The 14,223-nt window shown below is 48.8% G+C and overlaps 1 protein-coding gene across 2 annotated transcripts in view; it reads left to right on the plus strand.

The window, feature by feature from the left end:
• The window catches only part of PCNX2 (pecanex 2), a 306,841-nt gene that overhangs the window by 268,163 nt on the left and 24,455 nt on the right, over positions 1-14,223 (plus strand). For both annotated transcript variants that reach the window (XM_044239352.1, XM_044239353.1), the window contains exons 26-28: positions 5,395-5,648; positions 11,108-11,341; positions 12,056-12,168. In XM_044239352.1, the coding sequence (XP_044095287.1) occupies positions 5,395-5,648; positions 11,108-11,341; positions 12,056-12,168 (601 nt within the window). The remainder of the gene's footprint in view (positions 1-5,394; positions 5,649-11,107; positions 11,342-12,055; positions 12,169-14,223) is intronic.

Genomic DNA, 14,223 nt, shown 5'->3' on the forward strand with positions numbered 1-14,223 from the left:
AGAGAAATGGTCCATAGCAAGGATTTCCTCAAAAGGATGAAGTTCTCCTGTCCCCAAGAGTCCCTGACATCTGCCCTTGAGAGACACAAGAACCACATCCTTAAGACTGAACTCTTTGGCCTCCCATAGAGGTGATTTTATGATTTTTCTTTATGGCTCTTGGGCCCTATTAGAACAGCTCGCTGAAGCTGGTGTTTGTACTTTTTGGGCAATGCCGTTAAGGACAGTGTTCACTGTGTTCCGAAATATTCCTTTTATTAGGGTCCTGGGAATATTATCTTTCTTGTGTCTTTGCCAGAAATAGCTGTGACCCTTGCAAGGAATTATTTTGTTGTTGTCTTAGAGACACAAGAAACTATTCACATTCTCTTTGTACATTGGCTTCTAGAAAGCCCCGGTGCCATCTGTGGCCCACCTTTAGTAAATAGATAGGGTATCACAGAATGCAGTTAGGGTCCCTCGACATCATTCTGGCTTCGTCTATTTTTTCTTATCCCCCTTTTTACCTAAATTGTATCATTTGCCATTGTACCGTGTATGTCTTCTTAAATTGACTTCATTCCTTTTGGGAAATAAGTGTGAATAAATAAGTCAGACCCAGCCTGTCGCTGGTAGATACGGCAGACGGCACTTAAAGGGGAGCAGCGCTTGCTGTCTGGGGAACCAGCGAAGAGAGGCAAAAAGTGTCGGTGGGCAGGAATGGCTGCCCCACACTGGGGCCACACTCAGGAAATGGATATATATCCTGTGTGGCAAGACATCTGGGATCTACTAGATATATTTTCAGTTCAAAACATTAATTCCTGCTGCTTTAAGTAAGCATTCTTGTCTATCAGAACTAAGACCCTAGGACACTGTCAAAATAATTAAAAAATTATTTACTGAATGCCTTCCTGTGGCCCGCTGACTGAGATCATGAGAACACTGCAACAGAAAAGATGCCAGGGGTCGGTTTCAATGGAAACGCAGAGTGAAACAGCCAGCCCGCTCCTCACTCATTGACACGGTGCAAGAGGTCACGGTGTGGGGACAGTTGGCCTCCGTTGCTCCCTTTGGAGGGGACGCACTCTGAACCGCATGAGCCTCTCCCGAGAAGACTGGGGTCCTGACTTGCCCATGAGCAGCAAATTAGTGCACGTACGGAAGAGACTGGGTCTTTTAGTTTCCTCTTCTTTTACAGTATGATCCTGTCAAAGGAACAAAAGGTGTTTCCTAAGAAAAGGTGCTGGGACCTACCTTAACTGAGTGTTTATTGAAAGCCCGCAGCAGTTACGACGTCTCTGTGGATGGCGGTCCTTCATGGCGTACTGTGTCCCCACCTGTCCTTTCATCAGTGGCATTCTTCATGGTGTGTGGTTTTACTTACCTCGTTCACGTGGTGGGAATCTAAACTCTGCATTGCACTGTCTGTGACACACACACACACACACACACACACACTCCAGTTTGTTTGATGTAAGGGGAGAGAAAACCAACCCTGACATCCAGCCCCGCATAGAGAGAGAAATTGTAAAGAAATGCAGATCTGGGGGGACATGGCATTTAACCAGTTTTGCTAATCTATTCGAGGTGAAAATCCTCTCTGCTTCCTCCTTGTGTAGCCTAAGAACAGTCTCATTTCTTCATGGAAAGAGAGTTTCTTATTGAATTATATGAATTTCTGGCAGAACTCCAGGGTGGTCAGTGGGCCATTTGGTGGGACGAGATATCTCCCACCCCCAGAGTCTAGTGTCCGCAGTCCTAGGGGCCCGGTGGGCGGATCGGTTAGGACACTGTGGTCGTTGCTCACTCTGGAAGGCCCAGAACGTGCAGTTGGACTTACTCACTGTTTATAGTTCAGGGATGTATTTATATACATCTCTACCAGTTTTATATTGCAGATGAGCTAAGAGATCCTGGAAATGTTTTTAAAAAGAGTGTTTTCAGCCAAGATCCCAAAGCAGTTAAGTCTTGGGGAAAGACAAGCGGAGTCACAAGATCTGGGATCAGCTCTTCACCGTTACACTTTGCGTTACACAACCTGCTTCGTCCCCCTTCCTGGTCAACTCCCATCTTGTTGCCCATTTTCCTAACCATTCCGTGGGTACGTTATTATTTGAAGGTTGTAGTTTTCCATCTCTGACCCATTATGACCATCTCGTTCGTACTATAGAGAAGCTTAGTACTGACACTGGCTTCACCTGCCATGTGCATAATGTTATTTGCTGAGCATTTATTTTCTCAATACTGTGCATACAGTGATCGGGATTCACTTCTGTCTTTCATTTATTCATTATTCAGTCATTCATCCATTCGGGCATCTCACCTAAGGAGAGTTAGCACCCACTAAGTACCAGGCACTGTGGGGTCCTGGAAGAAGTGAATGGTATGGAAATGGATGTAGGGGGAGTTCTCATGTTTGAATTGTCTCAGAAGACATGTCGAAGGATCCAGAGAGTTGCCCTTTCAGCCATGACTGATTAACTGGTCCTGGATTATCCTTCTTGCCATAAACAATTATAAAACTGGGGAAAAAATATATATTCAGTCAACTGAGAGAAAGAAGATAGAAAATCTCCCTAACATTACCCTTGCTCTCTTCCTGGAGGCCCTTTCTTATGTGTAGAAGGGGGAGGCAGCATCCAAACAGAATACAGTTCTCGGACTGAGCTAGCGAGGCAGAATCCGAGTTCTGGACCGCTAATACAGCTGGACTTTGTAGGTCAGAGGAGTGGATAAGAGCAAATTTCACAGAGAAGGTCCTGCAGAGATCTGTACAAGGATCCTCGTTAGTGATTGGATAAATGTTCACCTGCTAAATGTTGGAGGTGAGTCGTGGCAGAGAATAGTAACTGGAGAGGTGTGAGTTCACTGGAGGATATAGAGGTCGAGCAGAGCCGAGGTGTAGCACTTCCAGTCATGCAGTGGAGAAACCTTGTCGAACATCCCAGGATTTCAGCTGGGACCCTGGAAAGACCAAGCTGCAGGAGTAGAGATATCGTTGCACTAGAGGTCTACTCTAGACACTCTCAAGATTAAGTAGGAGTTTCAGAAGAATCAAGCCGATGTGCAAACAAACTAACAACTTAACAGAACATAACAGAAAAGTCCAGATGGTCAATACTAGAGCATCAACAGTATCGAGCATGTACTATAAGTTTCTAGATATGAAAAGAAGCCAAAAAAAGTGATCCCAGGCAAAGAAAACAATAAATAGAAACACAGCCAAAGACGTTGAAGGGAAAAGAAAACAAGTTGCAAAGAGTTATTAATATTGTTAGGAAGTCAGAGGAAAAATGATCATAATGAATGATCCGATGGAGACTCCAGCAGGAAAAAAGAGAAATTCTAAAAGTGAATAAAATGCAATGTCTGAGGTGAAACATTTAGAGGATAAAAGAAAAGATCAGTGGACTTGAAGACAAGGCAATAGAAAAGATTCAAACTGATGCGAATAATAAAAAGTTTAAAGAAAAGAAACAGAAACCAGTGATCTGTGGGACAATAGCAAGCGATCCGACATACATGTAAAAAATATAATAAAGTCATATTTTTAAACTCCTCAGAAGTGTTGCCTGCACTAACTGCCCTTGCTTTTTTCTCTTCCACTGTTTTGAGTTCGCGCAAGTGGCCATCCCCTCCCCCACCCATCATGACACGGAAACCTCTTGCAAAGATTATCGTTAGCCTCCGTATTGTCAGATCTAGCAGTTAATTCCTCTTGTAATTTGACCTCTAAGCATCATTTAGCATAGCTGATGTTCCCGCTTCCTTGAAACTCTTTATTTTCTTTGTTAACTTGCTTTTGCTATGTTCTGGTTTTCTTCTGACCTCGCAGGCCACTTCTATTCAGTCGTTTTGTGGGTAGCACCTCACGCTCCCAGCCTCTGAATGGAATGCTCAGGGCTCAGCTCTCAGACCTCTCCCCTCTCCGCAGGTTATTTTAAACAGCCCCTCTTTCCTGATAATTCTCTCAGATGTGATGAATCTCTGCCAGAACCTTTCCCTTGAACTCCGGATTTCTTCCTCCGACTGTCTGCCCACATCTCCATTTTGATTAATAGTGAACAGCTAAAACTTCACACAGACAAAAGAAAATTCCCTGTCTTTCTGTCTGCCCACCCAGAGGCTGCTCCCCCTACCCCACCCCTGCAATCTTACCTCTTCTGTGAAGCATAATTTCACTTTTCACCTTGCTCAGGTCAGAACCCCTCACACCATTCTTTGTCTATCTTTTCAACATCTCATATCCAAATTGTTTCGCAAATTCTATCAGGCTACCTTCAGAGAGATCCAGAACCCAATCACTTCTCTCTGCCTCCCCCAACGGCCTTTGTCCAAATCACCGCTGTCTCATCTGTGTTAGCTAGCAGCCTCCCCAATGCCATGGCTCCCACCCCTCATTCCTCTCCAGCCCATTCTCTGAACAGCAGCCAGCATGATCTCCTCCGACAGAAATCAGACTCCTAAGCTAAAAACATCCAAGGGTTTCTTAACCCATTCCGCATAGGAGCTTTGTCTTTTCCTACTTCTGGTTCATACATACGATCAACTGAATTGTTTGTTAAATGCACTACTAGATATTCACAAACCGTGTGGCTGGTTTTTTGAAACTAGATGCGGGCTACTTCATGTATTCTATTAACTTTCAGGAGGTCACTTTCAGTCCTCCCTCCCATATGCAGAGATAACTTTAGGTCCCTGCTCTGCCTTGCAGGTGGTACCAGGAACCATGCCATGGGCATACTGTGTGTGCTTCCCTTCAAATCATTGACAGAGTTGTTGAGGAAGATAGGCTGTCTTTTTTTCAGACGTGGTTGACACCCATAATCGTCTCCTGTTTTTGGAGTGAACTCCTTTGGTAGTGTACCTGGGGCCCCCCACATGCCGCCCTCAGTCACGCGAGGTGCGGTGACTTTCGAGGCTGGGTAACATGCGTGGTGTGCCCGCAGAGTTGGGCAATGGAGTTCTTCCAGGGAAAACAGCGAGGAGGAGGCCTTCCTTCCTGAAAATTCTTGAGCAGGCTCCTACGCACTCTCGGACATCTCCACCTGCCACCTTTACGTAACCTCTTACGCACTCAGCTGCGACCTGCGCGTTTCTGGAAAGGGGAACTCAAGGACATAACCGTCCCACATTTCAGCCATTGGTGTCTTGAGCACCATGAAACCTGTCTCCTCTAACACACACACACACAAAATGGGGAGGAGATGGCCACCAGAATGAATACAAACGAAGAAAGGAATTAGTGATGACAAGCTTTGCGACTCACATGGGAATTAAAGAATTAAATACTGATTCCCAGACTTTCTCCAGCATCTTCTCCTCTGACGGAGGCCAAGGGGAAAGTCCATTCTGAACCGATGTGACCCAATGACTCCTTGTATAACTTCCATCCTGTCTGTCCTCTGCTAGGAACCTACTGCCAGCAGAGGGAGGTCGAGGCCATCATGGAAGGCGACGAGGAGGACAGAGGCTGCTGTTGCTGCCAGCCGGGCCACCTGCCACACCTGCTGTCCTGCAACGCTGCCTTTCACCTCCGCTGGCTCACCTGGGAGATCACACGGACTCAGTACATCCTGGAGGGCTATAGCATCGTAGACAACAGCGCAGCCACCATGCTGCAGGTGTTCGACCTCCGGAGGATCCTCATTCGCTACTACATCAAGGTATTGCTGCTCTGGGCCCCGGACACCTGTCTGAGGAATAGTTCTGGGCTGGGTCCCGGGGCTCCTGAGATGTTTTGCAAAAAGCTGGATTCTGAAGCTTCCCCTTATCTTCTGAATCGGAGCCCCCGCTAGGTTTGGGAACCACTGGTTTTGCGAAAAATCCTCTAGGGCTTTGGTTTTGCTTGGGGTTTGTGGCCTGAGTCACTGTCTAAGTCTGGACACTCACAGGGAGTTCCTTTTCTTGTCTGGATCTGTTTCGTCTGTTCTAACACAGCCGAGTCCTGGTGAGGGGGCGATTGTAAATGACAGCATCCAGACATCTCCAGACCTCCGTGGTTATGTGTCCCAAGGATTGATTTAGATGCTCAGCCATTTCCACTCTAGAACCAGAATGGTTTTTTAAGCTTAATAGGAAAACCCCAAAAGTAGAGCAAAATGGCCCAGTTAGGATTAGTTACAACAGCCTTTCTTCCTCACTTGGGTGTAGACGAAGAACATCCTTTGCCTGTAGCTCAGTATCCACGTCTGCGCCACTGCTCCAACCTCAGAAATTGTTCCTGTTTGCAGCTGAGTCTTCCAGAGAACGAGTGTAAGCTTCGATCGAGGGTGCAGAGGACTGGGGGGGGGGGGCGTTTTCCAAAGGGGGAGGGACAGGTGGGAGCAGCCAAGGCTGAGGAGGTCTTTGCATTGGCTCCTGCTCTGTGGGAGCACTTTGCCTGCAGGAGCCCTGGAGCCTGGCCTCGGAGGGGCCCACATCTTAATGCCTTTTCCCACGGGGACGCTCATCCGTCTGCGATCCCAGATGCCCGCCCGCTGAGGCTGAAAGAGGGGGTCCGGCAGAGATGAGGAAATGCAAAACAGAAAGAGAACACCGGGGCCTGGAGCTTCAGGGGTTTCCACCAATTGGAAAGGAAGACATTTCGAGACTTGGAATAGCTACTTAGGAGGGTCCCTTGCTGTAGGTCTTCCTGTTGAGAATGGGGTTCACTACTGAGCCACATCTCTGTGAACCGGGACCCCCCCCCAGAGACGGCCTTCCCATGAGCCAGGCACGTGGGCGGCCACAGAGCAAGTCACCCTCTCAGAGTGAGGGAGAAGGAAGGATATACTTTTTCTGGGTTTACCCTCTTGGCTTTTCCAGAGGCCTTGGGGGCACCCCCCGGGGCCTGCTTCTTAATACATCCCTCCCGTGCACTAGTAAGTAGATCGATACTCACTTCCCTCCTCTCCTAACTCCAAGAAACATGTCTCCCAATTCCTTGTATTTTTTTTTTAAGATTTTAAGATTTTATTTATTTACTTGACAGAGAGAAAGAGATCACAACTAGGCAGAGAGGCAGGTGGGGTGGGGGGGAAGCAGGCTCCCCGCTGAGCAGAGAGGCCGATGCGGGACTTGATCCCAGGACCCTGAGATCATGACCTGAGCTGAAGGCAGCGGCTTAACCCACTGAGCCACCCAGGCACCGGCCTGTATGTTTTCTAAAATGGCAATTTGTAGTCTGAGAAACAAGTCTAGGATAATATGCAAACGGTGAGGCTGAAGGAGCCCCGACCACCCATGGAATCTGCCAGGTAGTATTTAGTTTGTGGGAGAACAATGTCCTTAACTCTTTTTTCCAGAAAAGGGGACTGATGCCAACATGAAAGTTTCAGGTGGGGTGGGAGAGGCGCACAGAGCGATGGTGCATTCCCTGGTGGGATCTCCTCACAAGCCGGGGGCAGCGCTGTGGCATCCCACTCCCCGAATACACTGCTAATTATGGATTTGCACGTCCTACCCCGAAATTCCGATTCCCTGGGCCTGGGGAAGGGCCCTAGCACCTGTATTTTTAAATTACTCTCCTAAGTGATTTAATACACAATGAGGCTTGGGAGCGACTACAGACATATTTGTGCTCCATAGAAACAGATTTCTCTTAAATTCTGAATCAGTGCTCAGGAGGGGCTGAGACTTGGGGGCAGATGGGGCCTCCTGGCACGTCCTGTTAATTCACGTCACCACTGACCCGACTGTTCCTGTGAGGGTTTCTCTAAATATAGCACTCAGGGCTTGCCCGCCCTTTGGTGAGGGGTAGCTCAGAACCTGGGCTTATCCGCGCCCCCCCCCCCCGTGGAGTTAGTTAAAGAAAGAGTCAGGAGTGCTGAGCGGCAGGAGAAGCAGCATTTTAGGGTAAAAACTAATGAGTATTTTCTTCTATAGCCTTGGTTACGTGGTGAACAAAATGACCTTTGTCGTGCTGGGCTGCTTCAAGTTTCAAGAGCTCAGTTTCTTTCTTTGTGTCATGACTATTATTATTTTTATTGGGCAGGCAAATCAAGAAGGAAGAAAAGCTTGGAATCATTCCATTACACAAAAGGATTTTTTAAAATCTCCTAATAAACTGGGTCAGTTCCGCCACCCTCTATGAATATATTTGAAATCATTTCCTTCCTGATGACTGGAGGTTTTCCCTGGTGCCTCCTCCACCTCCCCTCAGTTTATTAGTGTTCAAAACCCTCTTCGCAGTCAAGAAATCAGCTTTCCATGAGGGCTGGGCTTTCCCGCTGCCATTGTTCCCGTCCAGGCCTTTCAGAAAGGAGAGGGGCTTATCGCTTGCCTTGCAGAATGGGGAGCGTGAAACCCGGACACGTGGGGCTTCCTGCCAGGGCCCCTCTCCTAGAATGTGCACAGGGCAATGGTCTGATAGAACAGGTTGATCTACAATTAAAATGAGGAGCCAGGAGAATCTCTGCTGGAGGACAGATACGGTGAACGCATTCAAAAGAGGTCTCGCTTTCAGCATGGATCAGGTTCCTTGTCATCGGCTCATTTTCCCCATCCTCACTTATCAGGTTTACTTAGTGCTGTACCCATTCCATCCTGACAGATTCTGAAGGATTTCACACTGTTCACTGACTCTGTCTCCCTCACGGAATTTCTGCCTACGTCAAGTGAAGCGGGGCATGGTTTGCGAGGATTGGGCATGTTCTGTGTTCTCTGGGCGAGAGGAATCGATTCTCCTCATGCCCTGGTGGAGGGAGGGGAGGGGGGCCGGGGCAGAGGAGGGGGAGCCAAGCTGCGGGGTGTGCTGGGAAGTTGACACTGCAAGATTTTGCCAGACCTGGGGAAGGAAGTTTTAGCCTCTGGGATTCAAAGTCCTCGTTCACTATTCTGACTTCATCGGCTGAGGGGTGATTTCCATTCCCTCCCTAGAAGTGGATGAAAAGGTAAACGTCCTTTGAGTTTTGTTTGTTGTTCCTGTCTGGTACATGGATTAGGACGTACTGGGAAAAACTAGACCAGATGTTTCTAGAGCCAGATGTTCACGCAGACCCAGTTTCTTCGTGGCCTTTGTCACCGTCGGCAGAGACACCGTGCCTCTGGCCACGGTCTGGGTCCCCGCCTGTTTGTAGCTCTGGGTCAACTGCTTGTACTGCCTGCCTCCCACGAGCTCTAACTTATCCCGCCAGCAAGTAGATTGACTCGAGAACCGTAGACTCCGCTGTCTCCTGGCCCCTGATGTCATCCGTGGCCTCGGCGCTGCTCCAGACCACTGTGGCCTCCCTGCGCCTCAGCTCCCGGGGGGTAAGGCAGAGACGCCAGGCCTCGCGCTGAGTCCTTCGTGCACACTCGCTCATTTTAAGCCTCAAAATAACGAAGAGACTTGGGCTTCGCTACAGCTTCTGTCCTTCCCACCTCCCACTCTCAGCTTCCTGGGCCTCTGCCTCCTTCCCTCCCTCTCTGTCCCTCTTTCCTTACACTGAAGGGACTTCTCCAGGCCAGCAGGGCTGTCCTGGGTGCCGTGCTGCAGAAATGGGATACTGAGAACCGCAGATGTCATTTGGGGTCCCCTGTTCTCCCCATTTGGGGTCGGGTGGGCTGTGAAGCCTAGTAGGGAATATGCCGCAGAGGAAGGCCACACGTCATGAGCCACGGGTTGACCTTCCCAGAGTCCAGGCTGCCGGCAGTCCCAACAGCCGAGAACGGCTGAGTCAGCCTTTGTGGTGATTTGGCCCTAATCCAGGGACCACGTGTGTCTGCCCCTTCACCTGCTCAGACTCCTCAGACCCTGAGACCAGACCCTCCTTAGCAACCTCCAGCCTTGGTTCTCCAGATTCCACATCCCAGCCCAGGGGAGGGAAGAGCAGGCGAGAGGGCAGAAGGCTGTCCCGAAGTGTCTGCCCACTGTGGTCACAGGTGACAGTCCCCATGCCCTGGCCAGGCCCAGGCTGTGTGCATTCCTGTCTGTCATCTCCCTTTGGAGGAACATGTGTCTACAATCAGAGAAGGCCATTGGCTAAGGGTTTGGGGCCACGAGAGCATGCAGCACTGCCTCTTGGCCCTAAGCACCGCTCCCCCATGCTGGTGATTCCCAGGTGAGATACGAGCCAGGCTCGGGGCGGCGGGGGGGGGGAGGGCGGGGGGGGCTGCTGGGGGAGGGGAGCCCAGCCTCAGTGCTGTGAGCACCAGGTCCGTTCGCCCATGGTAATAGAGGACAGAGAAGATTGCAGGGAAGCTGTGCTCCTACCCACGCGGAGGTGCCCGTACCGGACCTGGAGTTTCACATTCTCTGCTGTGCTTGGACTTCTCCCAGCCTCTCAGAAAGAGCTAGCCTTTCTGAAGGATGAGTTCATTCACGAGCTACAAGATGGCTTTCGATAAAGCTGTGACTCAGAAGGAGAAGGCCCGAGGGTGGCATTTTCACCGGTTGGGATTCCCAAGTGGCGTGTCTGATGGAGGGAAAACACGGGTTATTTTGGAAGGCATCGCAGATGTCCACTGTCTGGGCACCCGGGATTACATGCGCATGTGTGTTTCGACAGTGCCTCGTCATAAGTACTTTCCGTAAGAACTTGGGTGTTTTCGTTCATTGAACACTCCTGGGCTGGGTCCTGGAAGAGGGTTTGCCCCCCGTCTCTTTCGGCCGGATCAGACACGCTGGGCATCCAAGGAAGCCTGCAGTAACCCAAGGGCCCTTTTGTGTGTGTGTCTCAGAAAGGATCAGGCTGGCCGTCATTCTTTTTCACCCCGGAACTTCTATTCTGGCACATTCCGTTAGCGTTCTGTTCTCACTTCCCTCATCCCTGTGGTGACCCGTAAGAGAGGACATTTTAGAATGTCTCAGGTGAGTTCTACGCATTACATCTAGCAGGAAAGGGGCGCCTACGTGGCTCAGTCGATTAAGCCTCTGCCTTCCGCTCAGGTCGTGATGCCAGGGAACTGGGATCAAGCCCCGCCCGGCTCCCTGCTCATCCAGAAGTCTGTTTCTCCCTCTCCCTCTGCCCCTCCCCCCACTCATCCTTGCTCGCGCTCTCTCTCTCTCTCTCAAATAAATGAATAAAAAAATCTTTACAAAAAACCTAGCAGGAAACACAGTGACACCACATGTCAGTATTTATTATATTATGAGATATAATAAATAAAAAATTCTGTCTTTAGAATGGCTAGAAGGGCTCATAATCTTGCTTTCTCTCTGCAGAGCATAATCTACTATATGGTAACATCCCCCAAACTTCTCTCCTGGATCAAAAACGAATCCCTTCTGAAGTCCTTGCAGCCTTTTGCCAAGTGGCATTACATTGAGCGTGACCTTGCCATGTTCAACATTAACGTGGATGATGACTACGTCCCGTGTCTCCAGGGGATAACCCGCGCCAGCTTCTGCAACGTTTATCTAGAATGGATTCAGTACTGTGCACGGAAGAAACAGGAGGTGGGTCAGGGAAGCAGGGCTGGAGGTGTTGGGTTAAATTTGAAACATAAGGAACATTTTATAAAGTCCATTCCTGCTTAGGCTGTATGGTAGACAATGATCAAATAGAGCAGCAAGAACATTGGTGATTGGATAAGTGTTTGTTTAAGACGTAAGCAGAATTTTAAAGGAAGAATCCATATACCCTGTCTCCAGCAAAGGAGCCTTAAAAGGTATGTTTCCCTCTATGCTGTGCTCAGGGTTAGTGCAATTTTAAGCCTTTGGCGTGGCTTTGAAGCTCTGGAAACCTCTTTGTGTAGAGCTGCTTTTTGAGATTTCCATATAAAAAGGATTATCTGTACCAAAATGCGGGTTATTGAATCGTGGACTGGGGAACCAATCTGTTTAGCAATCAAGATGGTCCAACACTCCCACAGTTGGGTCTCAGTGCATTATTGGTCCTGCTCTGAGGACACTTGGAGATGAACACAGCCTCTTAGGAATGAAACCAAGGACAATGACAGCTTCTCAAAAGTAGCTCCCTCATTTCAATTTTTTCCCTGTCCAACCACAAGAGAGAGTGTTTCAGGAATCAGAGAGTTCCCCCATCCCTGGGTCATGCTACGGGACCAAGTGACCCCAATGGCTGACTTACAAAGCCCCCTGAGATATGACTCTGTGTTGCTGTGTGATGGAATCCCTAGGAAAGTTGAATTAACATCCTTGCTCTTCCAGCCCTCCAAGAACCTGGACAGTGATGAGGACTCCGCTTTAGTGACCCTGTCCTTTGCCCTGTGCATCCTGGGGAGGAGAGCTCTGGGAACGGCCGCCCACAACATGGCTCTCAGGTATGTGACAAAACCATTGGTACAGGCACCAAGATTTTGTATTTTTGTCAGTTGTTTTTCTTTATTTTTAAGTTGGACTGTTTATGTAGCTAGTTCTTGCCGTAATAAATTGTGCTGGGCCCATAAGGAGGCTTTGGGGCACTGTGACCATTGGGAACTCTACATTTGGAAATAGCATGAATACAGAACAGCTAAATCCCCGGGATTCTAGGCACAGGAACTTCTGTGTCACAGGGGTCCTGGTGGGTTTGCTGGAAAGATGAAATGAAACCATTTATTAGAACTACCTAGCCTGGTCTCTAGCAAAATGAATGCTTAATAAAGGTCTGTTCCCAGGGCTCCTGGGTGGCTCCATTGGTTGAGCGTCCAACTCTTGCTTTTGGCCCAGGTTGTGATCTCATGGTCATGAGATCGAGCCCCGCACTGGGCTCTACACTCAGCATGGAGTCTGCTGGAGATGGTTTCTCTCTCTCCCTCTGCCTCCCCTGCCCCCAAGCTTGCACTCACACACCCTCTCTCTCTCAAATAAACAAATCTTAAAAAAATAAAGGTTCGTTCCCTTTTCGTGTTTTTCCACACAAAAGAAAAGCAGCGCATCTGTACTCTAGTCTAGACTACCCTTCCCTGTCTCTGTGGGACTTTGATTAATTGGATGTCCCTTCGGCTGGTTTTTCAAGCTCTCTTTCTACCAAATCTTCCTGTCCTGTATATAAATAGCTCAAGTTTCTCTCCTTTTTCAAACAGTTGAGCTATAATTGACATATAACTTTGTATTACTTTCATAATGATTCAGTATGTGTATATATTACAAAATGATCGCCTCCATAAGTCTAGTTAATGTGCATCCCCATATGTATTTATATTATGTTATAAACCTTTTATCTTGTGCTGGAATTTTTAGGATCTACTCTCTTAGCACCTTGCAAGTATGCGATACAGTATCGTTAACTAGAGTCACGTGTCTTATGTTACATCCCATGACTTACTTATCTATGACTGGAAGTTGGTGACTTTTGTCCCCTCACCCATTTCGTATGTCCCCCACCCCCACCCCAGCACCCACCAGTCTGTTCTCTGTATCTATGAGCTTGGTTTTTCAGATTTTATGTATGTAAGATCATATGGTATTTGCTTTCCTCTGACTGACTTCACTCAGCATAATGCCCTCAAGGTCCATCCATGTTGTCACAAATGGTAGGATTTCCTCCTTCTTATGGATGAATAATATTTTCAAGTTTCTCTTCTTAAAGAACAAAAGCAAGGTTAAATTCTCTCCTGCCTTTTTCGCCCTTCACCCTCTGTCACCCAGCCTTCTCTTGCATTCACGCACAAGCTCCAGAACTTTCCGTCACCAATGACACTGAGCTCTGTGGCCCCCACCACCCCACTGCCACTTGACCTTCCACTCCTGCTACCCCGGTGAAGCGGCTGTTGTGAGATGAGGTTCTCATCCCCCAATCACTGGCCATTTCAGACTTCTCCTTTGGCACTTAGCACCAGGGGCCAACTGTTCTAGATTCCTCTTGTCTGTCAGGATCACCTGGATGGCTGCACATTAACATCTCCTGGGGGGGACTTCTAAATATTTAAATAGTAGCCCATGCCCTCCCCTAGTCCAGACCAGTGACATCAGAACCCTGCAGGGGTGGGGCAAGCATGAGGATTACCACCCCCCCAAGTGATGTCAATGTGTGGCCAAGGCTGAGCATCATAGAGACCGGGGAGCTCGAAATCAGTTCCACGTAGGCTCCCTTCACTGGTTTCTCGTCTGCTTTGCACTTTCTTCAGGATTTCTGTATCATGTCCTTGACACCAGGCCCTTTGGGACTCAACTGAGGTGCACATTGTTAGGCTGGATTATAAGCTTCTGAAGGGCAGAACCCCCTCACGTTTTGGCTTAACAACCTTCACAAGCCCTGGGCGTCGGATCAGTGAGCCTGGGCAGCCTCGCTGACCCTTCCCTAGGGTGGGTGGCGGGCTTCGGCTGCTGCTGGTTGTGTGTCCGTCAGGGGTGCAGTGGTGTGGCTGGCATATCTCCTCCTTTCTCCCTCGAGG

The sequence above is a fragment of the Neovison vison genome, chromosome 2 (genome assembly GCF_020171115.1).
Source record: "Neovison vison isolate M4711 chromosome 2, ASM_NN_V1, whole genome shotgun sequence".
Classification (NCBI taxonomy): Eukaryota; Metazoa; Chordata; class Mammalia; order Carnivora; family Mustelidae; genus Neogale; species Neogale vison.